General features: G+C 35.7%; 2 protein-coding genes across 2 annotated transcripts; one reads left to right on the top strand and one right to left on the bottom strand.

The window, feature by feature from the left end:
• Positions 1 to 501: 501 nt before the first annotated feature.
• LOC130730463 (uncharacterized) lies at positions 502 to 5,836 on the bottom strand. The gene is made up of 6 exons (XM_057582478.1): positions 5,680 to 5,836; positions 4,997 to 5,143; positions 4,392 to 4,471; positions 2,382 to 4,241; positions 1,560 to 1,710; positions 502 to 1,452 (listed from the first exon to the last, which is right to left on the bottom strand). Exons 2-6 carry the CDS (start codon positions 5,133 to 5,135, stop codon positions 719 to 721), a joined length of 2,964 nt encoding a protein of 987 aa, XP_057438461.1. The 5' UTR covers positions 5,136 to 5,143; positions 5,680 to 5,836; the 3' UTR covers positions 502 to 718.
• Positions 5,837 to 17,460: 11,624 nt separating this feature from the next.
• On the top strand, positions 17,461 to 19,634 carry LOC130732638 (TOM1-like protein 2). The gene is made up of 3 exons (XM_057584647.1): positions 17,461 to 17,957; positions 18,328 to 18,612; positions 19,153 to 19,634. Exons 1-3 carry the CDS (start codon positions 17,514 to 17,516, stop codon positions 19,378 to 19,380), a joined length of 957 nt encoding a protein of 318 aa, XP_057440630.1. The 5' UTR covers positions 17,461 to 17,513; the 3' UTR covers positions 19,381 to 19,634.
• The last annotated feature ends 1,628 nt before the right edge of the window (positions 19,635 to 21,262 follow it).

Raw genomic sequence — 21,262 nt, forward strand, 5'->3', positions numbered from 1 at the left:
TTTCTTCCTTTTGGGGTTATGGTGGGTCCAAGTTCCATCTTAGTTGCACAGTTGGTGCAGCATCACAGGTCCACAGCCATGTCTGCATTTGTACCGCAGAGACAGCCTGTGACAAAGTTATGGGACTACGTAGTACGTATGCACTCTGTGTTGAGATGTTGATGATTGAGTACTCAAAACCCAGTGTAAATTACCATTATTCTACTGTCAGAACAGCATTAGATTGCACACTTATTGCAATGAGCTTGTTACAGGGTATCCGATCTACTTTTGCTGTTCTATTATCTTTCAACCTTTATATAGGGTTGCCGTTTGCTAACATCAATTTCCTTTTCTAGGACAAGTTTGATATGATGGCAAATTTTGAGGTCACACCAACTAACTTCTTCAGAACTACCCAAATTACACCTAACCATTATTTATTACAAAGTAAAATATATTTTCATGTTCCAGGGAAAAAGGGGAAAAGACTCCTAATAATGTTTCTTTGCAACAGGCTCATGAAACAAACATCTTAAACAGTGCAATTCTTTATGTACTTTGTTTCAGCAGTTGCATAGGTAAGTAAAATAACTACAAATTGAGACATTTTTTAGTTGCTTTTAATAAATTAGGTATGTAGGGCCATGTGTTGATGATCAAATACAACAATAATAGAGTTACAACTTACAATATTGCAAAAACAAAGCAGAAAGCCACATGAGGGATTCTAACCAATTCAGACCCTGCCTGTCAAATCAACCACTGCATCCTCCACAAGTTCCTCAAGCAACTTCCCCTCCACTTCCTTCACCAAAATATCCACCTCCAGTCCCATAATCTCAACCCACCCTTTCCCCACAACCTCTTTTCTGACAATACTATCCACAACCAGGCTGTTGCTGTCCCCACAGCTTTCCCAAACAGACCTCATGCCACTAGATATCAAGTCCTTCATTTGGGTCACAATGAGGTCCACCAATAGGGGAGGTGCAGCACCCTCTGTGACTTGGAGCCCTCTGTGGTCCCCACTCCACAACCTTCCCATTAAGTGACTTTCTGATTTGTAACCAGTGATTTCTACAAGGGTAAGGTTGACACAATCAAATACAAGCTTCTGATTAGATCTCCTCTGCCTTCTCTTGGCTTCATGGAGAGGCTGGGGCTCTTTGTCATTGAGATTGGCATATTTGTCCCTCAACGATGGATTCAATGGGCTTTCAAGGGAATGCCATCTAGAGTAAAATGAATCAGGCTGCACTTGATCATCAAGTCCAGCAGCTGATAGTAGTTTCTCCACAAAAACAAGCAAGTCTTGATCCTCTACCATGGTGTCTGAGGAAGCCAACGAAGGCTTTAATGGATATGAACTAGCTACCTCTGCACATGAATCATCCCATGAGAGGGTTCGAGCTATTGATTCTATAGGTGGTGATTTGTCAATTAAATTAGACTTCAGAGGTACACGTGATCCTACAGAATAAAGGGAAGTCGGGTAAATAAACCAATCATGACAAGAATTATCAAATAAGAACTTCCCGAGATAGCAGGATGCAGGAAGAGAGAGGTTTAAGAATTACCAAGCTGACCACCCTTCATACAGTATAAGGACTCATGAGCTGCTACATTTTCATCCTCAAATGGAGGTTCTAAAACTGAGATTGGACTCGGCTGATCCTGGTTTTCACTTGAAATCCAGGGCACCATGGGCTTTGACACGGTCAATCCTGGCTGTTAGGCAAACAAAAATGTCTCAGAATTTTCCAGCTCATGTCTATTTACTTAAAAATGTATGCACAGATAAAATATTTTATTAATATGAAACAGGATAGTATGGCATTCAGTTTAACATTCCATAATCTTCAATGAAAAAAATCAAAGAGGTTATGCTTACATGTACTACATCTACGCTGACTGAGAAAAGTTAATTCTATTATTTCTCTAGTTATAATAAGGACCCAATGATGTTCATAACCAGGTATGGTTTTAATTTGTTTCACTGTTCCATTTTCCAAACATAGAAAATCCCTGTTTGCTTACAAAGAACATAACACCGTATCATGCAAATTATACAGTTAAAGATAGTTTTATCATGTTAACTTAGAAAGACCTACATAAGAATTAAAAACAGTCAGCATTACAATCCAACAACATGCTTGAACTTAGAAGAAGCAATGTATGTTTATACTGTCTCGACCTTCTTTATTTCTGCTTGTTTCCATTATTCTTTACCTTATTTGGAGAGGGGAGAGGAGGGGGGGGGGGGTGAGGGACTAAGACAGGTGGGAGATTAAGAGCGCATTAATGAGTAACTTTAGGTTGCCAATAACAAACAAAATAAAATTTACATAATGAGCCATAAAAAAGTCGATCAATATATGCTGAATAATTGTAGCTATTACCTCTGGAGATATTACGCCTTGTCCATTAGAGAAAGAATCTGATGAAGATTTGGCTGATGATTCAAACAGAGTTGGAAGAGAGCACTCGCCAAAGGAGCCATTGAAGCTTTGAGACACGTCATCCCTAAGGACTTCAGGTGAATTTACTGGAGATACTGAAGTTTCAGCAACAGTAGAATTAGATTGGGACTCATCCTTAGACTGAGATACACAAGACTTTTCCTTGGTTGATTTCTTATTCCTAGAGAATAAGAAACTCGTAACTTTCCCTTTAAATGATGATTTCATACTCTTTGACTTAGTCAGCTCCTTGGAGTCATGTGCTTTGCCAGCACCATTCTCACAAACTTCAACGTTGAGTGCACTTTCATAGACAGTGGAAGATATAGGGACAGATTTTGACCTGGGAAGGCTTTTAGGAGAATCATCTGCATGTATTTCTTCACTGAAATTACGACTGCAAGAAACAGAGTCACAAGGTTCTTGTTCTTGATCAATGCTTTCTTGTTCTTTGTTAATCCCTTCAACCTCAGATATTAAAGATTTCTTTGTCTCTGAAAGAGCAAGCATCTCACCCAACGTAGAGCTTCTCCGCATATGCCTTTGTTCCTGATGACCCTTATTGGCCATCATGGCCCATCTTTCAGAAAGTCGTTTCTTGGCCTCTCTACATACTGATGACTCAGGAGAACATGAAGCGCGACTGAAAGATGATGAAGAAAAAGGACTGCCACAGCGATTGATGTAATCCCAAGAATGCCTTGGAGATGGTGACATTACTTCCAAATCACTAAAATTCCCTGCAGTATACTCATTATCTGATTTGTTGAATGAACTCTCATCACCAACATAGCCATTGGAAAATACCGAAGAATACAAAGTTTCATCCCTTCGATGGCTCCTCAGGTTTTCATGCATTTGCTGTGTAATTTCTGTTGCCGCTTCTCTTGATTCCAGCACATCTTCATCTTCAGGGCCCTGATAGAAATTCCCACTTTGCAGATTTAGAGGTGATGATGCCGTCGGAGAAACCACAGCCTTAATCTCATGCGTCTTCATAGAACTAGGCTTCAATACCACTATTCGAGTAGGTTGACCTGGGAATTCATTCTGACTTGCTTGAGAGTATACAGGACTATTTTTCTCCCTTGCAGCACCGACATTTGCTGGTTTCTTAGTATGATTGTCATTTTTCTTCCCTTTTCTGTCAGACTTTTCATTGTCAATCACCTTCGAAGGTTTAAGAACAGTAATACGCTTTGTCTCAGCTAGTGGAGTAGATTGAAGGTCATATAGATTTTGAGAATCCAATAACTTGATTAATAGATCATTATTGGAGCTTAAAACTTCCAAGGCATCATCAAACTCCTTTGACTGACGCAGTCTCTCATCTGTAGACAGACGCTTAGCTTCCATGAATTTTTGGCGAATGAGAGCCATTTTCTTCTCATTAACATCTTCAGGCCACCTTTCTCTCTCAGGTGTCTTGTCTTTTACATTACCTTTTCTCTGTGATTGCAGCCATATCTCATAAATATCTTTGTAAGCAATCTGTTCTGTGCCTGGATGAATTTCATGAAGCATTTCCTTGTCCATAAACCTATCTTCCAGCTGCCAATGATTGAATGGTGTCCCTGAATGACCACACATATGTTGAGAATAATCTCCTCTATGGCTTCTCTCCACAGATAAATTATGATTTCCCTGTGGGAGGGCTTCAAGCCCCATTAACTTTGCAACTACATTCGGTGGATTATGCTTGGAAACAACTTCTTTGGACATCTCTTGGTCTATGAGCATCTTGATGGGTGTTCCATTTATTTTTTTATTTGAAGATGTTCTCAATGAGTCGGAAACAATCTGAAAAGTTCATCAAAATGGGAAAATAAATACATAAGAAACAATTACAGCAAGCATATGACAAATTAAAAATGAAAAGAACATTCCACGTGACATTATCATCTCATTTCTCATTTCCGTTAGAATATAGAATAATGCTCTCCAAATTACCACTTTATCCTCTATCTGATCACCAAATGAAGGACTCATGACCCTCGCAACATCTGATTGACTTCTTGAAAGTGGAGATACTGCAAGTCAGGCACAAAGTAGAAAGACTTAGATAGGAAAATATCATAGCATAAGAAATCATAAGAACAATTATTACAGAGTACAGACAACTGCAAAATAGATAAAAGCAATTGACAATGTCGGAGAAACTTAAGCCTGAGTTTCTAGGATGCTTCAGGACACATAAAACTAGACAGATCACAAAAAAGAGAGGTGGCTATCCAAACCTCAATCAACAAAAACCCAAAGGAAATAAGTTACAAATAAATACCATAAGGGAAACAGGGAAGGGAACTACAACCAAACTGCAAATTATGCAGTTTTCTAAGCTTCCTCTTAATCCTCCCCCCAACCCACCACTCATCCAAACCCCAAGACTAGCACCAATGAGAGAAAACCAAAAACAAATTATAACATAACAATCAGTGAGAATTCCAAATAAAGAGTCATGATGGCCTGAGCAAGATCATCCAGAAAAAGAAACTACCCGGGGGGAATGTGAAAAAATCAAAAGAGTGAACAAAGGGAGGAGAAGGGAAGGTCACCATCATGGTGTGGCTTGTCGGTGAGTAGCCTGTTCCCGTTCACACCACCAGCCAAATCAAAGAGGTTAACCATTCTTCCCAGGCAGCCTGGAAAAGGCTTGTCAACATTGTGAACCCTTCTGTTCTGCACCCCATTCATTTCAGCAGCTGCACACACAAAGCTCCAAGATTAATCCCAAAACACAACAAGTACACAACACCATGGTTAGTAGGGGAGATCTGGAAGGTGAAGAATCAGAAAACACACACAAAAAACAACATCACATAATACAGAATAAGACAAGATCCAAACACAAACACAAATATAAATAACAACTAGAACAAAAGTGCTATAGAACTGATTTCAATGTGAAGTTGCTACCCAGAAAAGGAAACATGAGGGAAACAGAGAGTAAGAGCTACCCAGAAACACAAGATCCCAGATTGTTGATAGATGGCAGAGAAAGAGAATGAACCCATATAAAAAAAAAACCGAAAAAATAATCTTTAGCTGAGTTTAAGATTTGGGTAAATGATAGAAACGCAAACAACACAAGATCAAAGTGACGTATGAGCAAAACGACAATGATGAAAGGGGATATGGAATGTCGGTGGAGGGAAGCAAGCGGTAGAGAGAGAGAGAGAGAAAGGACAGAGATGGAGGAGAGTGAGAGAGAAGGGGGAGGGGGAGGAAGAGAGCGTACCGGGGCGGCGGCGACGGTGACGATGACGGTGGCATTCACGGCGGCGGAGGAAGAGAGTGAGAAGAAGGAGTGGTTAGCTTAGGTGGGTGGGTGGGTGGGTGTGAGTTTGTCGGACCTGAAAGCATATGGTGAGAAAATGGGATTGGATTGATTTATGAAACAGTTTTGGTTTTGGTTTTTGGGTTACGCGTAATCACAGATAGTACTACATAGATAGAAAAATCACACTTGCTCATGTTGTGGTAATGTGGTTAATACTAATACAAACAAAAATTCTATTTTACTTTACTGCCTAATATTTAATTCTCGAATTCTTTTTTCTTTAATTAGTCATTCCTTAAGTAAAAGAAAACTTAGGGTGAGGAAAAGGGTATGAAAAGTTGTCGGACTCGAGGATGAAAGTGTGACTATATGAGGGTTGCAGCAGTGACGGATCCAAAACTTTAAGTTATGGAAGGCAATATTATTTTAGTTTGATCAATTTGTTCGAACTAAGAACATTTACATTCTTATGAAATTAACTCTCCCAACAAGAATTTTGTCGGGCAGCTATTACACATATACATACATACACAACACTAAAACATAAAACTTTTTATCGGGCAGCTATTACATATTATGTATGCAATACGAGAAAGTAAAACAATTATGGGCCAATTTCCCCCGAGCGTCATCAAGCCCTAGTGAGAGCAAATAAGAGCAATGGAAGATTCGAGAACATAATATAAAATATGTCATCTTTAAGTGATAGACAAGTCACTTAGTCGACCCAACCCTAAATTGGATCACTTATGGACCAGTCATCTTTAAGGTGTCGTCTAGCATAAGTCACTTAATTAAGTGATCGATGATGCTCCACTTAATTTTATTGTTGTGATGAGAACATACTTTGTAAACCCTAGTCACACCACACTTAATCTCCTTTTATTACACAAAAAACATGATTGTCACCTCATATAGGGAATTGAAAGCAAATACCATAGGCCTCTCCTTGTGTCTCGAGTCACAAAGGCAAACCCCACATGTAGAATAGAACACAAAATGCCACTGAAGATTCAAGATGTGAGAAATTTAGCATGACATTGAGCATAAAGAAAGGAGATTCGAAGGAGATCAGAGGTGCTTACTCATGTGAAATATACTTATATATGATGACAACTTCCATGCATAGCTTGTTGCAAAATAGAAAAAATCATCTTCATTAATGCTAATGCTATATTCATTCTCCCTCTAACTCCCAATCCCCATGACATGCCCTCTATTTGCATCACAAGATCATCAACTTATTTAGGAGGGTCGTTCCCTCTGATCTAATCGTTTTTTCTTCTCGGTATTGGTGGTGAAGGATTGGTCAAAGTGGCTGAGGTTGACGCTTGGGAACAGTGTCATTGAGATTTTCAGCGTGCTAATGTCAAATACAACGATGGTCGTAACAGTTTCATATGAGTCATCTCCATTGCACATCTACTCAAAAGTTTTCCTTTCTCCACCTTGCCACTCGTATTTTTTCTCCAATATTCCCCACGACATAATATTTTATTCTTCATTTCTTCTCCAATAAAGAGGGAGCGAATCAATCTTGACAAGAACTTCTTCCATTGTTGAGAACTTATGTGCCATCTTCACTAACGAGGAACAAGTGGATTGTGGGTGGGTAGGTGGGTGGGGTGGAATTGATTGATTATGAAATAGATGTGTCAAGTTATTTGAAATCAATTGAGACTTATGTGATCAAATACAAGAACGGTAAGAAAAAAATTATGACTTATGTTTTGTCTAAAAGGTATGCATTACTTATTTTATTGCTAACTAAATTACTTGGTTTTGAGCTTACCGATAACTTGTATGTCATTATTATGATTTTGGGAAGGTATGAGATTTTTTTTCTAAACATTCTTTTGGGAACTATTAAAGCATTTCCAATGCAAGGTTCTTAGTTCTTATTTTGGAGTTAAGAACTAAGAACTTTACCATTGGAGGTGCTGACATGGACTCCTTAGTTCTTAAAAATAAGAACTCAGTTCTTATATAAGAAGTCCTGCTTTTTGAGTTCTTAGCTTAAAATATTAATTATTTCTCTCTCATCCAAATTACTTTATTACTTTATGAGTTTTTTTTTATTACTTTATGAAAATAAGAAGTATAAATAATGCGGTTGGTGGGACCAAATGAATAGTGGTAGGAACTAAGAACTAAGAACTCATGGTTGAAGCAAAATTGCTTGAGATTTGCTTAAACACATGTGGCAATACGGGCCGACATCAATAATGCTAAGAACTAAGAAATAAGAACTAGCATTGGAGATGCTCTGAGGAGTTTTGCCTTTTGAGTTCTTAACTTAAAATATTAATTATTTCTCTCTCATCCAAATTACTTTATAGAGAGAAGAGAGAGATAGAAAGAAAATAAGAGAGTGTAAGAGATATGATATGTGATATGATTGAAAGAGAAGAAAGAAATAGAGAGAAAGTGAAGGTGGAAATGAGGTGAGAGGTGTGAATGAATCATAACTCTTTACATAAGTCTTGTGCACGTATCGTTTCTAACCAGAATATTCGAAGCACCATAACGGGGCTCTGAGTTCTGACCTTCGCGCTAGGTGTGGGGGTGTGACCCGTGGTGCTGCAGATGATTGGAGGAGAGGCTTTAGTCGCAACCTTGGTGATTTGAGTTTGCCAAATGTGTTCCTTGTTGAACTGCTTGCTGTTCAAGCAACAGTGAACCTCATAAATAGCTTGGATATCCCACAAGCTATTATTGAGTGTGATTCCCTTCAAGTGGTGAACATGTTAAATGGCTAGAACGTCTCCTCCCACCAGTATGGTCATATTGTTACTGATATTTTAGATATGGTTTCGGTTCATGAGACTATTGTTATTCGTCATGGTCCAAGGGAATCGAACTTCTTGGCTGACTACCTTGCTAAGGTGGGTCTCTCTCTACCTTTCGAGATGCATACATTTGATTCTCCTTTCGGCGAGTTTCATTCGTTGTTGCAAAGGGATATAATGTGTCCCTTTTCCCTCCTGTAGGGCCTGTTGCTTTCTAGCTTTTCTTTTTGTTTCAGGGTTATCCCATCATTGTAGAAAAGAAAAGAGTAATAAATAATGATAGCTACACACTCTTAAAGAGATACATTTCTTACACTTCTTAAAAACAATATTAACTTTTTTAAAAACTAAATCAATTACATTAAATATGTTGAGTATCGATATACTACCAAGTAGTACCAACTACAATGACCTACATACAAGTATGTACTACTTAAACTAACTACTCATTATTCCACATATTTATTTTGAAACTGTATATGTATGACATATTTATTTTATATTTTTGATTTCTAGATTTTTTATTTTCATGTTCATGAACTAGGTAGTAACCCGTGCTATGCACGGTGCCATTTTTTTTCCAAAATATTTTATTATAACATAATATGATGTGATTCAAATGTCTTAATCCAATCAAAATATAATGAATTAAATTGTACCTCACATCCTATTTTTTCCTATTTTTTTTCTAATTTAATTTAATTATAATTTCGTACGAAAATATAAAGAAAAACAAATAACAAAGTATCAAAACAATATCTATAAAATACCATGTTATCTTAATTTTTTTCCAAATATATTACAATGAGATATTAAGTTAACAATAAAATAAAAGTAAGTGTCCATATTTTGACTTTGATTTTTCATAAATATAAATAGAATACTCATCCTATCAGAATATAATAAATAACAATCATACTAAATAAATTATTAAATTTTTTACAATTAATTTCAACTTGAATCAGAAAGCTCCGGTACCAACTTGAATGAAATATTCTGATTGATTATTCCATGAAGCTGAGTACATATATATATACAAGAGTTTAGGGATAGCTAAATAAGGAAAAGATCTATCCTATATTAGATAAAATATACTAAATATATTTATCCTTATTTATTTTATCTACATATCTCAACAGACTTGTTCCAACATCGCCAAAGACAACACCAAGAGTCTGAAAAGCCAATACAATTTTCTTTCCCAAACTGATATCCTACAATAAAATATAATAAAAGACAACAAACATAAAACATTAATACATAGATCGCTAACTTTCCACTACAGCTTACAGCTATAGAATCTGATGATTAGCAGTGCAAGGTTTTTAAGGAGCAGAAGTGAGCTCAAGCCATACACAAGTGAATTACAGACTGAATTTTATATTATCCACAGGACTAAATATCCTTCCTCGTAATCTCAAAATTGATGAGGTAGAATACAATAAGTAAATTGCACAGACATTAAGTGAATGAGCACATGAGCAACTCGAAAATCGGTGATAATTGAAAGCCAACGCAGAGATGCTCAGGGAGGTGATTAAAATGACAGTCACAGCAGTAGGAAATGCACCAGAGGACCTTCAAGCGAAGTGTTAGAAGCCAGTGGCATCTCCTCAATAACAACCTCTGGATTCCATAGAAATTAACCAGTGGATCTGATGCAGATAAATGGTTGTGATGTCCATTCATAGGTTGAGAAATGAAACTCTTTCACCCTTCCACTAAGCCATTGCCAAGCCCTAAATTGTGCAGTTTCAAGTAGAGCCAATGCGTCCTCTCTATTCCTTCCATTGAACACCACCTGATTTCTGTGATCCCAAACTCACATAACCAGCAATGAATGATGTCAGAGCATAACATACAATGAAGGTTGTGACAATGGTTCCTCGTCTGCACATTTAAGGAAATTCACATAATAATGAAGGGGAAACAAAATGGGCAAACAAAATATGGTCAATAGGAAAGCTAGACAACAATAGTTGTGACTTGTGATATATGAGAAGAAAATAACAAATGTGTATTGCATTAAGTCTCTTTTGTGCACAATCACACTATCTCAATAAAACCATTATTCAGAGTAACATAGTAATAAGTAATGCACTTACCCAACATACAGCACCCCAACAATAGCTAACAACATGACAACAAGCACCAACGTTGCAATCTGAGCACCTATGCCAACAACAACTGTAAGAAGAATCAAATAGCGAGGAGGCCGAAAAACATCACCATGCACAGATTTCCAGCCAGATTCTTCACTAATATCTCTTTCCTGAAAATTTTTGAGAATTGACCAAATCATTTTTCCGTGAAAAAGGAATGGATATTCCATAAATAAATAAAAATTTACTGACAAAGTCAACAAAGCCTCACCAAAGTTTCCAAATCATCATCTTCCCGAGCATACTTTTCATAGTCATTTCTCAAAGTTCCATTAATATCATTGACACCAATCCAGTTAGAAAGATGACCATCATGAGAGAGTTAAAAATGGAGAACCAGTGAATCTACAGAAGCCAAAATAGCAAAGTTTTTTCACTGACAAGGCCACAAAATTAAATACATAGCAGGTAATCAATGATAAACACCACTTCAATCTAAGATATGAAGCTGGCAGCATTAATTTTCACCTGATCAAAGAACGGATAGTCTAGATATAACCACCTAGTGATCCAGATAACATGTATCAATGATCCATCTTTAATATCAGGGATCCATATAACTTTGTTAGGCTTTGAATGGTGTAAATAGTTTACTCTAAGCTGACAAATATTTGTATAAAAAGTACATAAGCTTAAACAAAATAGAACAGATAGGTATATCAATACTTAGTTGAGGGAACGGACTACTGCCTCAGTAGCTGAAGCATCTCTTAATGCTTGAAGGGCAATCTTTTTGAAGAAACACAGATTCGTCATAAATTTCCAGAACTTAAGAAATTCCATGACCCTCCTCTAATAAAATAAAGTAAATCCACTAATGATCAAAACAATAACTGCCTATTTTATATGTGGAAAAGAAACAAACGAATTTTGGTGTTCAATATAGCAGGGTCACACTACAAATAATGAAATGTCCTCTAATGACAACAAAATTGCAAATCACTTAAGAGTACATATCTTCAACCGATTCAGGTTTAATTTTGACCAACTTCATAAGCCCTGCTCTTCAAGATCACCATCTTCAGCAGCTGCAGCAGCCATGAGCTCATCGAAGTTTGCTGTTTTCCCAAGTACTATTTCAATCTTGGCCTTTTGGACAGGTCTACCTCTAGAATCATCCTTGATGTCAATTGTTGATGTCTTTCTTTTCAACCGTTTCTTTTGAGCCACTTCTCTTTGCTGCACAGCTTCCTGTGAAGTAACATAAAATTAAATGTAAGATTATTCTTCATCAAAGAATTCAAAAAGAATGCAAATAACAGATAACAAACAATAGACAACATGATAATGTGAATGAGCTTTGTCCAACAACAACCCAATATCACACCCTTATATAGCAAAATTTTCAAGCCAAATTCAAACACAACATATTTTATGTCCCTTTATCCCATTAAAAGTTTCCGGAAAAGTAAACTCTGCCATAAAGTGATCCATTTACTTTACACTGCAAAGATGAAAAAGTAAAAACCTGAAAAAGTGCATGAAAAAGGAATAAAACTCAAACATTCATGAAAAAGTTGATCAAAAAGCTGATTAAAATCTGATTAATTACTCCCTTATGGTGCACCTTCATAGGAAAAGTTACATCAAAAGTAAATTATGCTTTTCCTACAACTATAAAGTTCAAACCTGAAAAAGTACATGAAAAAGGAATGCAACCCAAAAATTCATGAAAAAGTTTATTAAAAAACTGAATAAAAACAAATTAATCACTCCCTTATGGTGCACCTTCATCACATGGGCAAAAAACCCTTATGTGAATAGTAGCCAAAATGCTTCCCCTTTGTAGTAGTTTAGACACACAAAGGGGAAATACATATTTTCTCTAACTAAAAAAAATGTATCCAAGCTCAAATGATTATTAATCTCAATACTTAATTTCATAATTTTTTATTTTTATTATTTAGACACACAATTATTAATTTCGTATCATATATCAAATTAATAATAATCTCAATACTTAATTTCATAATTTTTTATTTCTATTATTTAGGCCTACAATAATCTATACTATCAATATTTTTTTTTGAATACTCTATACTATCAATATTAATATCCACATAATAAATATTAACAAATATCATCTATTAAAAGAATTATTACATAGAGCTAAAAATAAACAATATGAAATTATTTCCATCAAACTCAACCAAAGTAAATACAAACAAAAAATAACTTTTGAAGCATAACCTAATAATTTTAAAACTTCAATTTAAACCAAATAAAAAACCAAAAAGTAACAAAAAAAAGGTTCCTTATGGTGCACCTCAGCAACATTTATGAAAAACCCTAATGTGAATAGTGGCAAAAATGTTATCCCTTTGTAGTAATTATAGATTTCGGGGAACTTCTTGTTTTTATAACGATTAAACTATGAACTTTCACTGTACCAACAAAATTGTGAATTTTGAAGATGGAATACTCATTCATTACTCGATGGTGAACAAGTCAAAATACTTTAAACTAACCACAAATCAGACGCACACACACTTAATAATTAGACTACATGAGAAATATTAACTAGCATCGATCGGTCAAACACAAACGTTGATAAGGTAAACACCAATTGTTTTTTTGAAAAGTGTGAACGCCAAATTCTAAAATCAATTTAACGATGGTTTATTATCGGTGTCGTAGCTCATGTGTTTAATGACTCAAGGCTAATGTTTTAGCATCGGTTTTTTAAGATGGCCCCTACATTAATGTTACTTTGATTAGAACACACTTAATACTTTATATTCTATTATTCGTATTTCTTTTTGAGTGTGCGTGTAAATGAGATTTTACCATTTTTTTTCCTAAGATACCTTTTTTTCTAAGATACTGATTAGAACCCAAAAGCTTTTTTTTTTGTTGAAACTTCCTTTCGATGTTTAGTTTGACTTTATGATGATTATTAATTTTTTTGATGTCACCCCTAATGCACCCAAACTCATACAAAATTTTGGAGGATTATTATAGGTAAGTTGAAACAAAGAAATTAGTACCATAATAAGGTATCCGTTAAGCCGTGGAGAAAATCTTGAATGGACCCCAACATTTATCGTTTTCTTTTATCTGTCAAATGAGTGACGTTAACGTATAAGATGCACATGCAACTGAAAATGACCCTCTAAATCTAAGTAGAGAATTCCAAACCAAGTGTCACTTATAATGCATAATTTCCCAACAACTATATGATTACCCCCACATTCGGAAAACAAAGAATCAAGGTGAAAATCTGCACTTTTAAATGTTCCATAGACATCATAATTACCTACGTGCACCACATTCGGTCTAATAATATTAGCAAAGGTCTTATACTGCACAACAAATTAACAAAAAAAAAACAAATTTGTTTAAAGTGATTTGTAATTAATTAAACAAAGAGGGCATAAAAGGCAAAACATCATGGTCTACCAAATGGTCCGTGGCGGGAGGAACCTCCTCTACCCACACATGAGAGGGAAAACTAGAGGCATTCCTCACCAAAAGATCTGCTATCAAATACCAGTACGACAAATAAAACAAATTAACAATTATGTAAATTGAGAGAGACCTTTATATATTGTATGCAACTGGCACCTTTTTTTATTGAAATAGTTGTAATTCCTCTTTATATAATTTATTTATTTTCAAGTGGAGGAATAAATGTATTTCGCGCTTAGTAAAGGTTAAATATCCCTCCAAAATGTGTATGTTTACTGTGTCACGTCGGGGTTAGGGTTCAACAATCATTAATATTATTCAATTAATGAGAGCTTGTTGTCATTCACCTTACATTCCAACAATGCATCAAGGAAAGAGGACAACCAAATTGAAATTTTGTTTTTATTCAAAATTGAAACTGCTATCTTTTGTAACTAACACTGTGAACCTAAATGGAAGTCTTGAGTGTGAGGAAAAGAGGAAATTTTGAAGGATTCACAGAAAAGAGAAAATGATTTTTTATGACCCTATTTAAATTGTATCCTTAGTTTAGTGATTAACAAACTAGACACCATAAGGCTAAGAGTACAAGCTTAAATTATGAGAAAGGCATTTGTTGAGAGAAACAATTTCTTCGAACAGGTGAAGACATCATCCGTCATAAAAAAAAAACTTAGATTGAGAGATTGAAATCAAGCTTCTGCTTCACATACATATGGCCATGATTTTTGGGTCCAAATCTTGGGCTGGTGGATACCAAATTTCTCTTAAATAAAATAAATTTTGATTAAAATTGAAGTTGGAGTGGATCAAATTGAACAAAAATCAACCTTACTACTGAGCTGATCACATATTTTGTTTTTTGGTCAATTGCTGATCACATTCACATATATATATAGACACACAATGACACAAGCATATACACTAGTTTTTGTCAGGTATGTCGAACTAGGCCCATGATTACTTTTAGGTTCATTGTGCACGGTTTCTGGCCCATGGCGCATACATGGATTTGAACTGTATTATACTTTTTGACCAAAAACAAAGAATCATACTTGTTCGACTAATGACCCAAAAATATAAATCATACTTGGGCCCCTTTCTTCAAGTAAACTGTCCCATGAATGATCTAGCAAGTGAGTATGCATGTTCAAGGTTCGAATAGGAGACTAAGTCTACTATGATATGTGATATGATTGAAAGAGAAGAAAGAAATAGAGAGAAAGTGAAGGCGGAAATGAGGTGAGAGGTGTGAATAAATCATAACTCTTTACATAAGTCTTGTGCACGTATCGTTCCTAACCAGAATATTCAAAGCACCATAACGGGGCTCTGAGTTCTGACCTTCGCGCTAGGTGTGGGGGTGTGACCCGTGGTGCTGCAAATGATTGGAGGAGAGGCTTTAGTCGCAACCTTGGTGATTTGAGTTTGCCAAATGTGTTCCTTGTTGAACTCCTTGCTGTTCAAGCAACAGTGAACCTCATAACTGGCTTGGATATCCCACAAGCTATTATTGAGTGTGATTCCATTCAAGTGGTGAACATGTTAAATGGCTAGAACGTCTCCTCCCACCAGTATGGTCAGATTGTTACTGATATTTTAGATATGGTTTCGGTTCATGAGACTATTGTTATTCGTCATGGTCCAAGGGAATCGAACTTCTTGGCTGACTACCTTGCTAAGGTGGGTCTCTCTCTACCTTTCGAGATGCATACCTTTGATTCTCCTTTCGGCGAGTGTCATTCGTTGTTGCAAAGGGATATAATGTGTCCCCTTTCCCTCATGTAGGGCCTGTTGCTTTCTAGCTCTTCTTTTTGTTTCAGGGTTATCCCCTCATTGTAGAAAAGAAAAGAGTAATAAATAATGATAGCAACACACTCTTAAAGAGATACATTTCTTACACTTCTTAAAAACAATATTAACTTTTTTAAAAACTAAATCAATTACATTAAATATGTTGAGTATCGATATACTACCAAGCAGGGACGGATCCACATGTATCTAGGTGGGGGCATTTGACCCCACGACAATTTTGCAAATTTCACATATGTATATTAGTCTACATGCCAATTCATCCTTGTAATTTTATAAAACTGCCCCCACATATATTAGAACTTCGCAGCCACTTGGATTTGATCCGTGCCAACACAAGAACTAAGGATGCCAGAAAATTCACTCGTGTAAAACTAGTTTTCATATGAATTTTTTTTTCTTTTATGACTTTAATTTTAATTCTATGATTCTATCTGTCGTAAAAAATCTCCCTATAATTTTTCCTATCACATTATATATCATAATATTTCAATTTTTTTTTTGCTTATTTAATTTCTCTGAGCATGGGTGGGTTTACAATGTGAATGAAGTTTAATTATTAGTTTATATATTACCAATGGAAACTACAACAATTAAAAAAGCAAAACGAATCTAGTACGAATATAGATGAGAAACAAGTGAAAAATCGTATGGGATGAATGAAAAAATTGAGAAAACCGTCCAAGTTTATAAAATATGAAAGCTCGTAGAGAACCATTACAATATATATTCATATTTTTAATATTATTAACAATAGTATATTATATTTTTAATACATACTACATATTTAAATATATTATGCCCCCACAACATAAAAGTTCTGGATCCGTCACTGCTACCAAGTACTCCCTCCGTTCCTAAATAACTCACACTATTTTTAGCTAAATTTTGTTCCTAATTATCTGCCACTTTACAAAGTTCAAGAGAGCATTAATTATACTTTACCAATTGTAACCCTTCATTTGTATTAAATAGGATAAGAAATTAAATAGGGTGATACAGGGTCATCTGTTGAAAAAATTTACTCAATAGAAGATAAACACCTAACTTTCTTCTCCTTCTTTTGGTATGACCCGTTTTTTTTTTTCCTTACACTGTGTATTATTGCACACTTTTGTTCTTGACACAATTTATAACACTCTTATAAAAAAATTGATATCGTGGTCAATATATAAAATATTTGTCTTAAATTACTATAATTAAATTATATGTACACAATTTATAGTATCATAATAAAAAAAAATTAAAAATTCATGGTCAATTTAAAAGATTTTATCTTAAATTACTATAATTAAAGAGATGAGAAGTTTATTTTGATACAAAATCATGTTCATCTATTATCTATATTTAAAAAAAGATTTTATCTTAAATTACTATAATTAAAGAGATGAGAAGTTTATTTTGATACAAAATCATGTTCATCATTAAAATTAATTAATACTTTAAAAATAAATCAAAAACAAAAATAACCCGGCGGGCCAGTCCGTTTATCTTACCGCCCCGAATATATATATATATATATATATATATATTAGGCGGATAGGTTACAAACTTCATCTGCTGCTCCTTTTTTGATTCAGGAGTTGTTTTGTTTGAACAGAAAGTGCACACCAATTTGAAGATGGATGCGACCGTGAAGGCGCTGGAATCATCAGAGATGTTGGACGAGGCCACGCTGCTGGAGATGGGGGAATCGAAGATCGTGGACGAGGCCACGCTGGAGACGCTGGACGGACCTCGTTTTGGCTTCAATGTGTTGATATGCTGGTTGATCAATACTGGCCAGTTGAAGGATTCAGAGGTGATCATGGCCGTTAAGAGGAAGATCAACCATGTTAGCCCTGTTGTGCGGAGCCTCACCCTTGATTTGTTGGAAACCTTTGATACGTACTGTAACATGGTGTTCTCTGAAATGGTTTCTGAGATGCTTCTTGAGGACTTGACTTGGTTGATTCATAACCCGCAATCCCGTCATCAGGATAAAAAGAAGGCTCTCCGGGTGATAGAGACTTGGGCTAACTCAGGGAATCCTGACTATCTTGCACTGTCACGTCAAAGTTATATGGTCAGCTTTTTTTGATATTATCTTTGTTGTTGTATTTAAGTATGTGCATTCTGATCAAACCAATACCAATAGGGTAGCATTAGCATAGCATAGCATAGTTTGAAAAGAAAGAGCTATTATGAGTGGATGTTAAAATTAATTCACTTAATGAGTACAATAAAAAAAATCTAGGTCTGCAAAAGTGTACTATGTGAAAATAGCATTTCCCATATTTATCTTTTACACAATATTTTAATTTATGGTGCTTCACATTCTACTCTTGTAATGTGATGATGCCTTCTATTTTTATGTTATTATACTATGATGGATTCTTCTGCATCCTTCTGTGTCAAATTGATTTGAATCCTACATCTTCCCTGGTTGATGGCAGACTTGTGTAGGAAGAGATGAACCAGCAAGGAATTCAGGACCTGGTCTTTATTTGGATTCTACACTTTCCTTCTATACACAGAAAGACCCTTTGGTTCCCCTCCCTGAAAGATCCCCGATTCTTGAAGCAGGACTGCATCCTCGGAATGAAGACTATGCAGCGTTCTCTCCTAATTACCTACCCACCTCAGATGAAGAGAAGAAAGGTCGTCTTGTGGCTGCTCGAAACAGTCTTGAATTGCTCTCTAGCATATTAAATTCTGAGCAAGAGCCTAAACCTTTAAAGGTAAGCCTTTTTAAGTTGAAGAAATCACTGTTATCAAACATTTGCCATGGCGAGCTCTTATGGAGAGTTTTTGGCTCTCCGCCATATCTGCCATTTTAGAAGAAGTGCAGCTTTACCTGAATGAATTGGTGATTTGTTTACTACTTGATGATGTTTACCTGAACTCTTGAATAAGTTGCTTTTCAATTGGAGGATATTATTCTTATGCATATACGGTGTAGAGAGAAAAAGTTTTTCCCCCCACCCTCCTTTCCTCCATGTTATCCAACTAGTAATGTTATAGAGAATTACTAAATTATTACTATAAAAAAGGGCTGCCTGCTCCCGCTATGTGCGAGTCCAGGGAAGGGTCGGACCCCTTGGTCTATGTTGTATGCAGCCTTACCTTTTTCATTTTTTTACTACACAGCTGTTTCCAGAATTTGAACTTGTGACCTAATTTCAAATTTGCTGATAGAATTTCAATTACTATATCTATATAGATAAGAGTTATGTTTGCTGATAAAATTTTCAAATTTCAATATTTGTATGTGGTTGCAGGAAGATTCAACTTTGAGCTTGTTGAATGACTGCAAGCTATCGCTCGGTTACATCAAGAGGATTGTGGAAAGCACTACAAATGATGAAGTGACAGTTTTTGAGGCTTTATATCTCAATGATGAGCTGCAACAATTAATTTCCAAATATGAGGATCTGGATGTTGCTCAAATGTACTCCGCCAAGCATGACGCTGGAGCTGATCAAAACCTCAATGAACTGCCACAGTAAGCAAACACTCTTTGAAGTCAATGCAACCTAGAGGGATAGTCATGATGAAACCAAAATAGTGGATAAGCACAAAAGAGTAGAATACTGAATGAGGATGGCACAGATGGCATGTTTCTTCTAGCATTATGTTTTGTTATGGTCCATATCTATAATAACCTATGTAGTTCCTTCTGCGAGGATCATTATGTTCCCCGAATGTGTAGTTGGCAGGAGTTTTATACTGGAGATTATGGTATTCAATCCTTTAATGATTTTATGCTAGTTCCTTGTTAATGTTTACGCGGTTCTTCCCTATACTTCCCTCATTTCTATCCTCTTTATAGAAATGTAAGTTATAAGGGAAGACTACAGTTAGTACAAGCAGTATGGTGAGACAACCGATCACGTATTAGGATGTCCTTTGTGGGTCAATTTTAGGAGTAATGATTTTAGAAGGAAGGTTATTCTGATTTAATGCACTCATTCTGATCTAAGACTTTTGGCGACTTCTTGAGAAATTGGCTCTTTTGCGTTAGTTGCATTCAAACTTTTATTAATTTAAACATATTGAACGTTGTAGTCATATAAACTACAAAAGGGATTTAGGTACTAAAGAATTAACTCCTTCTAAAGGTATATTTGTTTTGAACTTTGCGTAGAAACTAATTTTTTATTTAATTTTTAAAATGGTGGCTAATGGGCTGGGCATTAGTGGCAAGCTGATGATTTCTCCGAAGAGGGTTGCCCACCAACTAAGATTTTATGATATGTAAGGGGATTCAAACTCTCGATCTATAAGGTGAGAGTTAAACTCGAAACTTATGGTCTTTTGTGTATATACATGAAGATTATGCATAGGCTTAATGATCAAATTGGTTCCTGTGTCTGTAGTTTGATTTTAGTTCATCACCGAAAAAATAGTTAGCGATATACCTCTTTGTTTGCACCAAATGTGGATTTGGTTCTCGTCGGAGGGCAAAGCTCCGAAGGACATGCCTAGTGGCTGGCCAGAGCTAACGTGACGTTATTCACATCATTTTTAATTAAATCTTAATTTCCAAATATATATTAATTAAATAAATTTAAAAACTAAAAAAAACCATCATCTTTATCCTTTTCTTCATTGCATGATCACCACAGGAAAAATTACATTCCATCATTTCTTTATCTTCATCTAATCTTAAACACATTCTTCAACATCTTCATCATGGTATCTTCAACATCTCGCAATCTCACCAACCTCTGATCCCCCTTCCCCACCCCTACCGCAGCCCCTCCTTCCTAACCACCATCAAAGAATCCATTTTCTCGCGTAGAAAACCAACTTCTCACCCACTTTCTTCCCTCAATCTCACCCAAGACCCACTTGTTTTAAGAAAAAACTGAACCTTACTTCAAACCTACAACCACCAACAAACTTATGAATCTCGCGCGAGAGAGAAACTGAAAGAGAGATGAAGATAATGGCTCTGTTGGTGGTAAAATTCTCGGGTGAGAGTTCGGATCTATTGATTCTTGCGAACGTTTTGGTCGTGAGTCACTTCAGTTACTTCCGACGCTTTTTAGTGTCAAAGTATTCAACGTCTTCATTGGTTATTAGTACCAAATAATGGATAAGCGATGGTCAAAATGAGGATGGTGTTGGTGGTGGTAAAAATGGAGTTTTGTGTATAAGAGGGTATTGATGTATAAACTTATACAATACAATGTTAGCACCAAATAATGGATAAATGCATAACGTATCGTATAAGCTTAGACTATCATGCCTAATACGACGTACAAACGACATAAGACTATTCATTCCTTCATAAAAAAGTATTACTTTTAATCAACACTTGTATTGCTGCTCTCATGTGAATATATTTAATTTTTTTTCTGTGTTATTCTTTCTTTAATTTACCAC

This window comes from Lotus japonicus, chromosome 1, assembly GCF_012489685.1.
Source record: "Lotus japonicus ecotype B-129 chromosome 1, LjGifu_v1.2".
Lineage (NCBI taxonomy): Eukaryota > Viridiplantae > Streptophyta > Magnoliopsida > Fabales > Fabaceae > Lotus > Lotus japonicus.

Excerpts from the sequence above, each read along its gene's own strand:
- LOC130730463 (XM_057582478.1), bottom strand. The coding sequence starts at position 5,135 with ATGAATGGGGTGCAGAACAGAAGGGTTCACAATGTTGACAAGCCTTTT. Across the intron at positions 4,472-4,996 it reads CGACAAGCCACACCATGATG|TATCTCCACTTTCAAGAAGT; the intron begins GTGACCTTCCCT and ends CCTGACTTGCAG. Across the intron at positions 1,711-2,381 it reads AAGGCGTAATATCTCCAGAG|CCAGGATTGACCGTGTCAAA; the intron begins GTAATAGCTACA and ends TTTGCCTAACAG.
- LOC130732638 (XM_057584647.1), top strand. The coding sequence starts at position 17,514 with ATGGATGCGACCGTGAAGGCGCTGGAATCATCAGAGATGTTGGACGAG. Across the intron at positions 17,958-18,327 it reads TGTCACGTCAAAGTTATATG|ACTTGTGTAGGAAGAGATGA; the intron begins GTCAGCTTTTTT and ends GGTTGATGGCAG. Across the intron at positions 18,613-19,152 it reads AAGAGCCTAAACCTTTAAAG|GAAGATTCAACTTTGAGCTT; the intron begins GTAAGCCTTTTT and ends ATGTGGTTGCAG.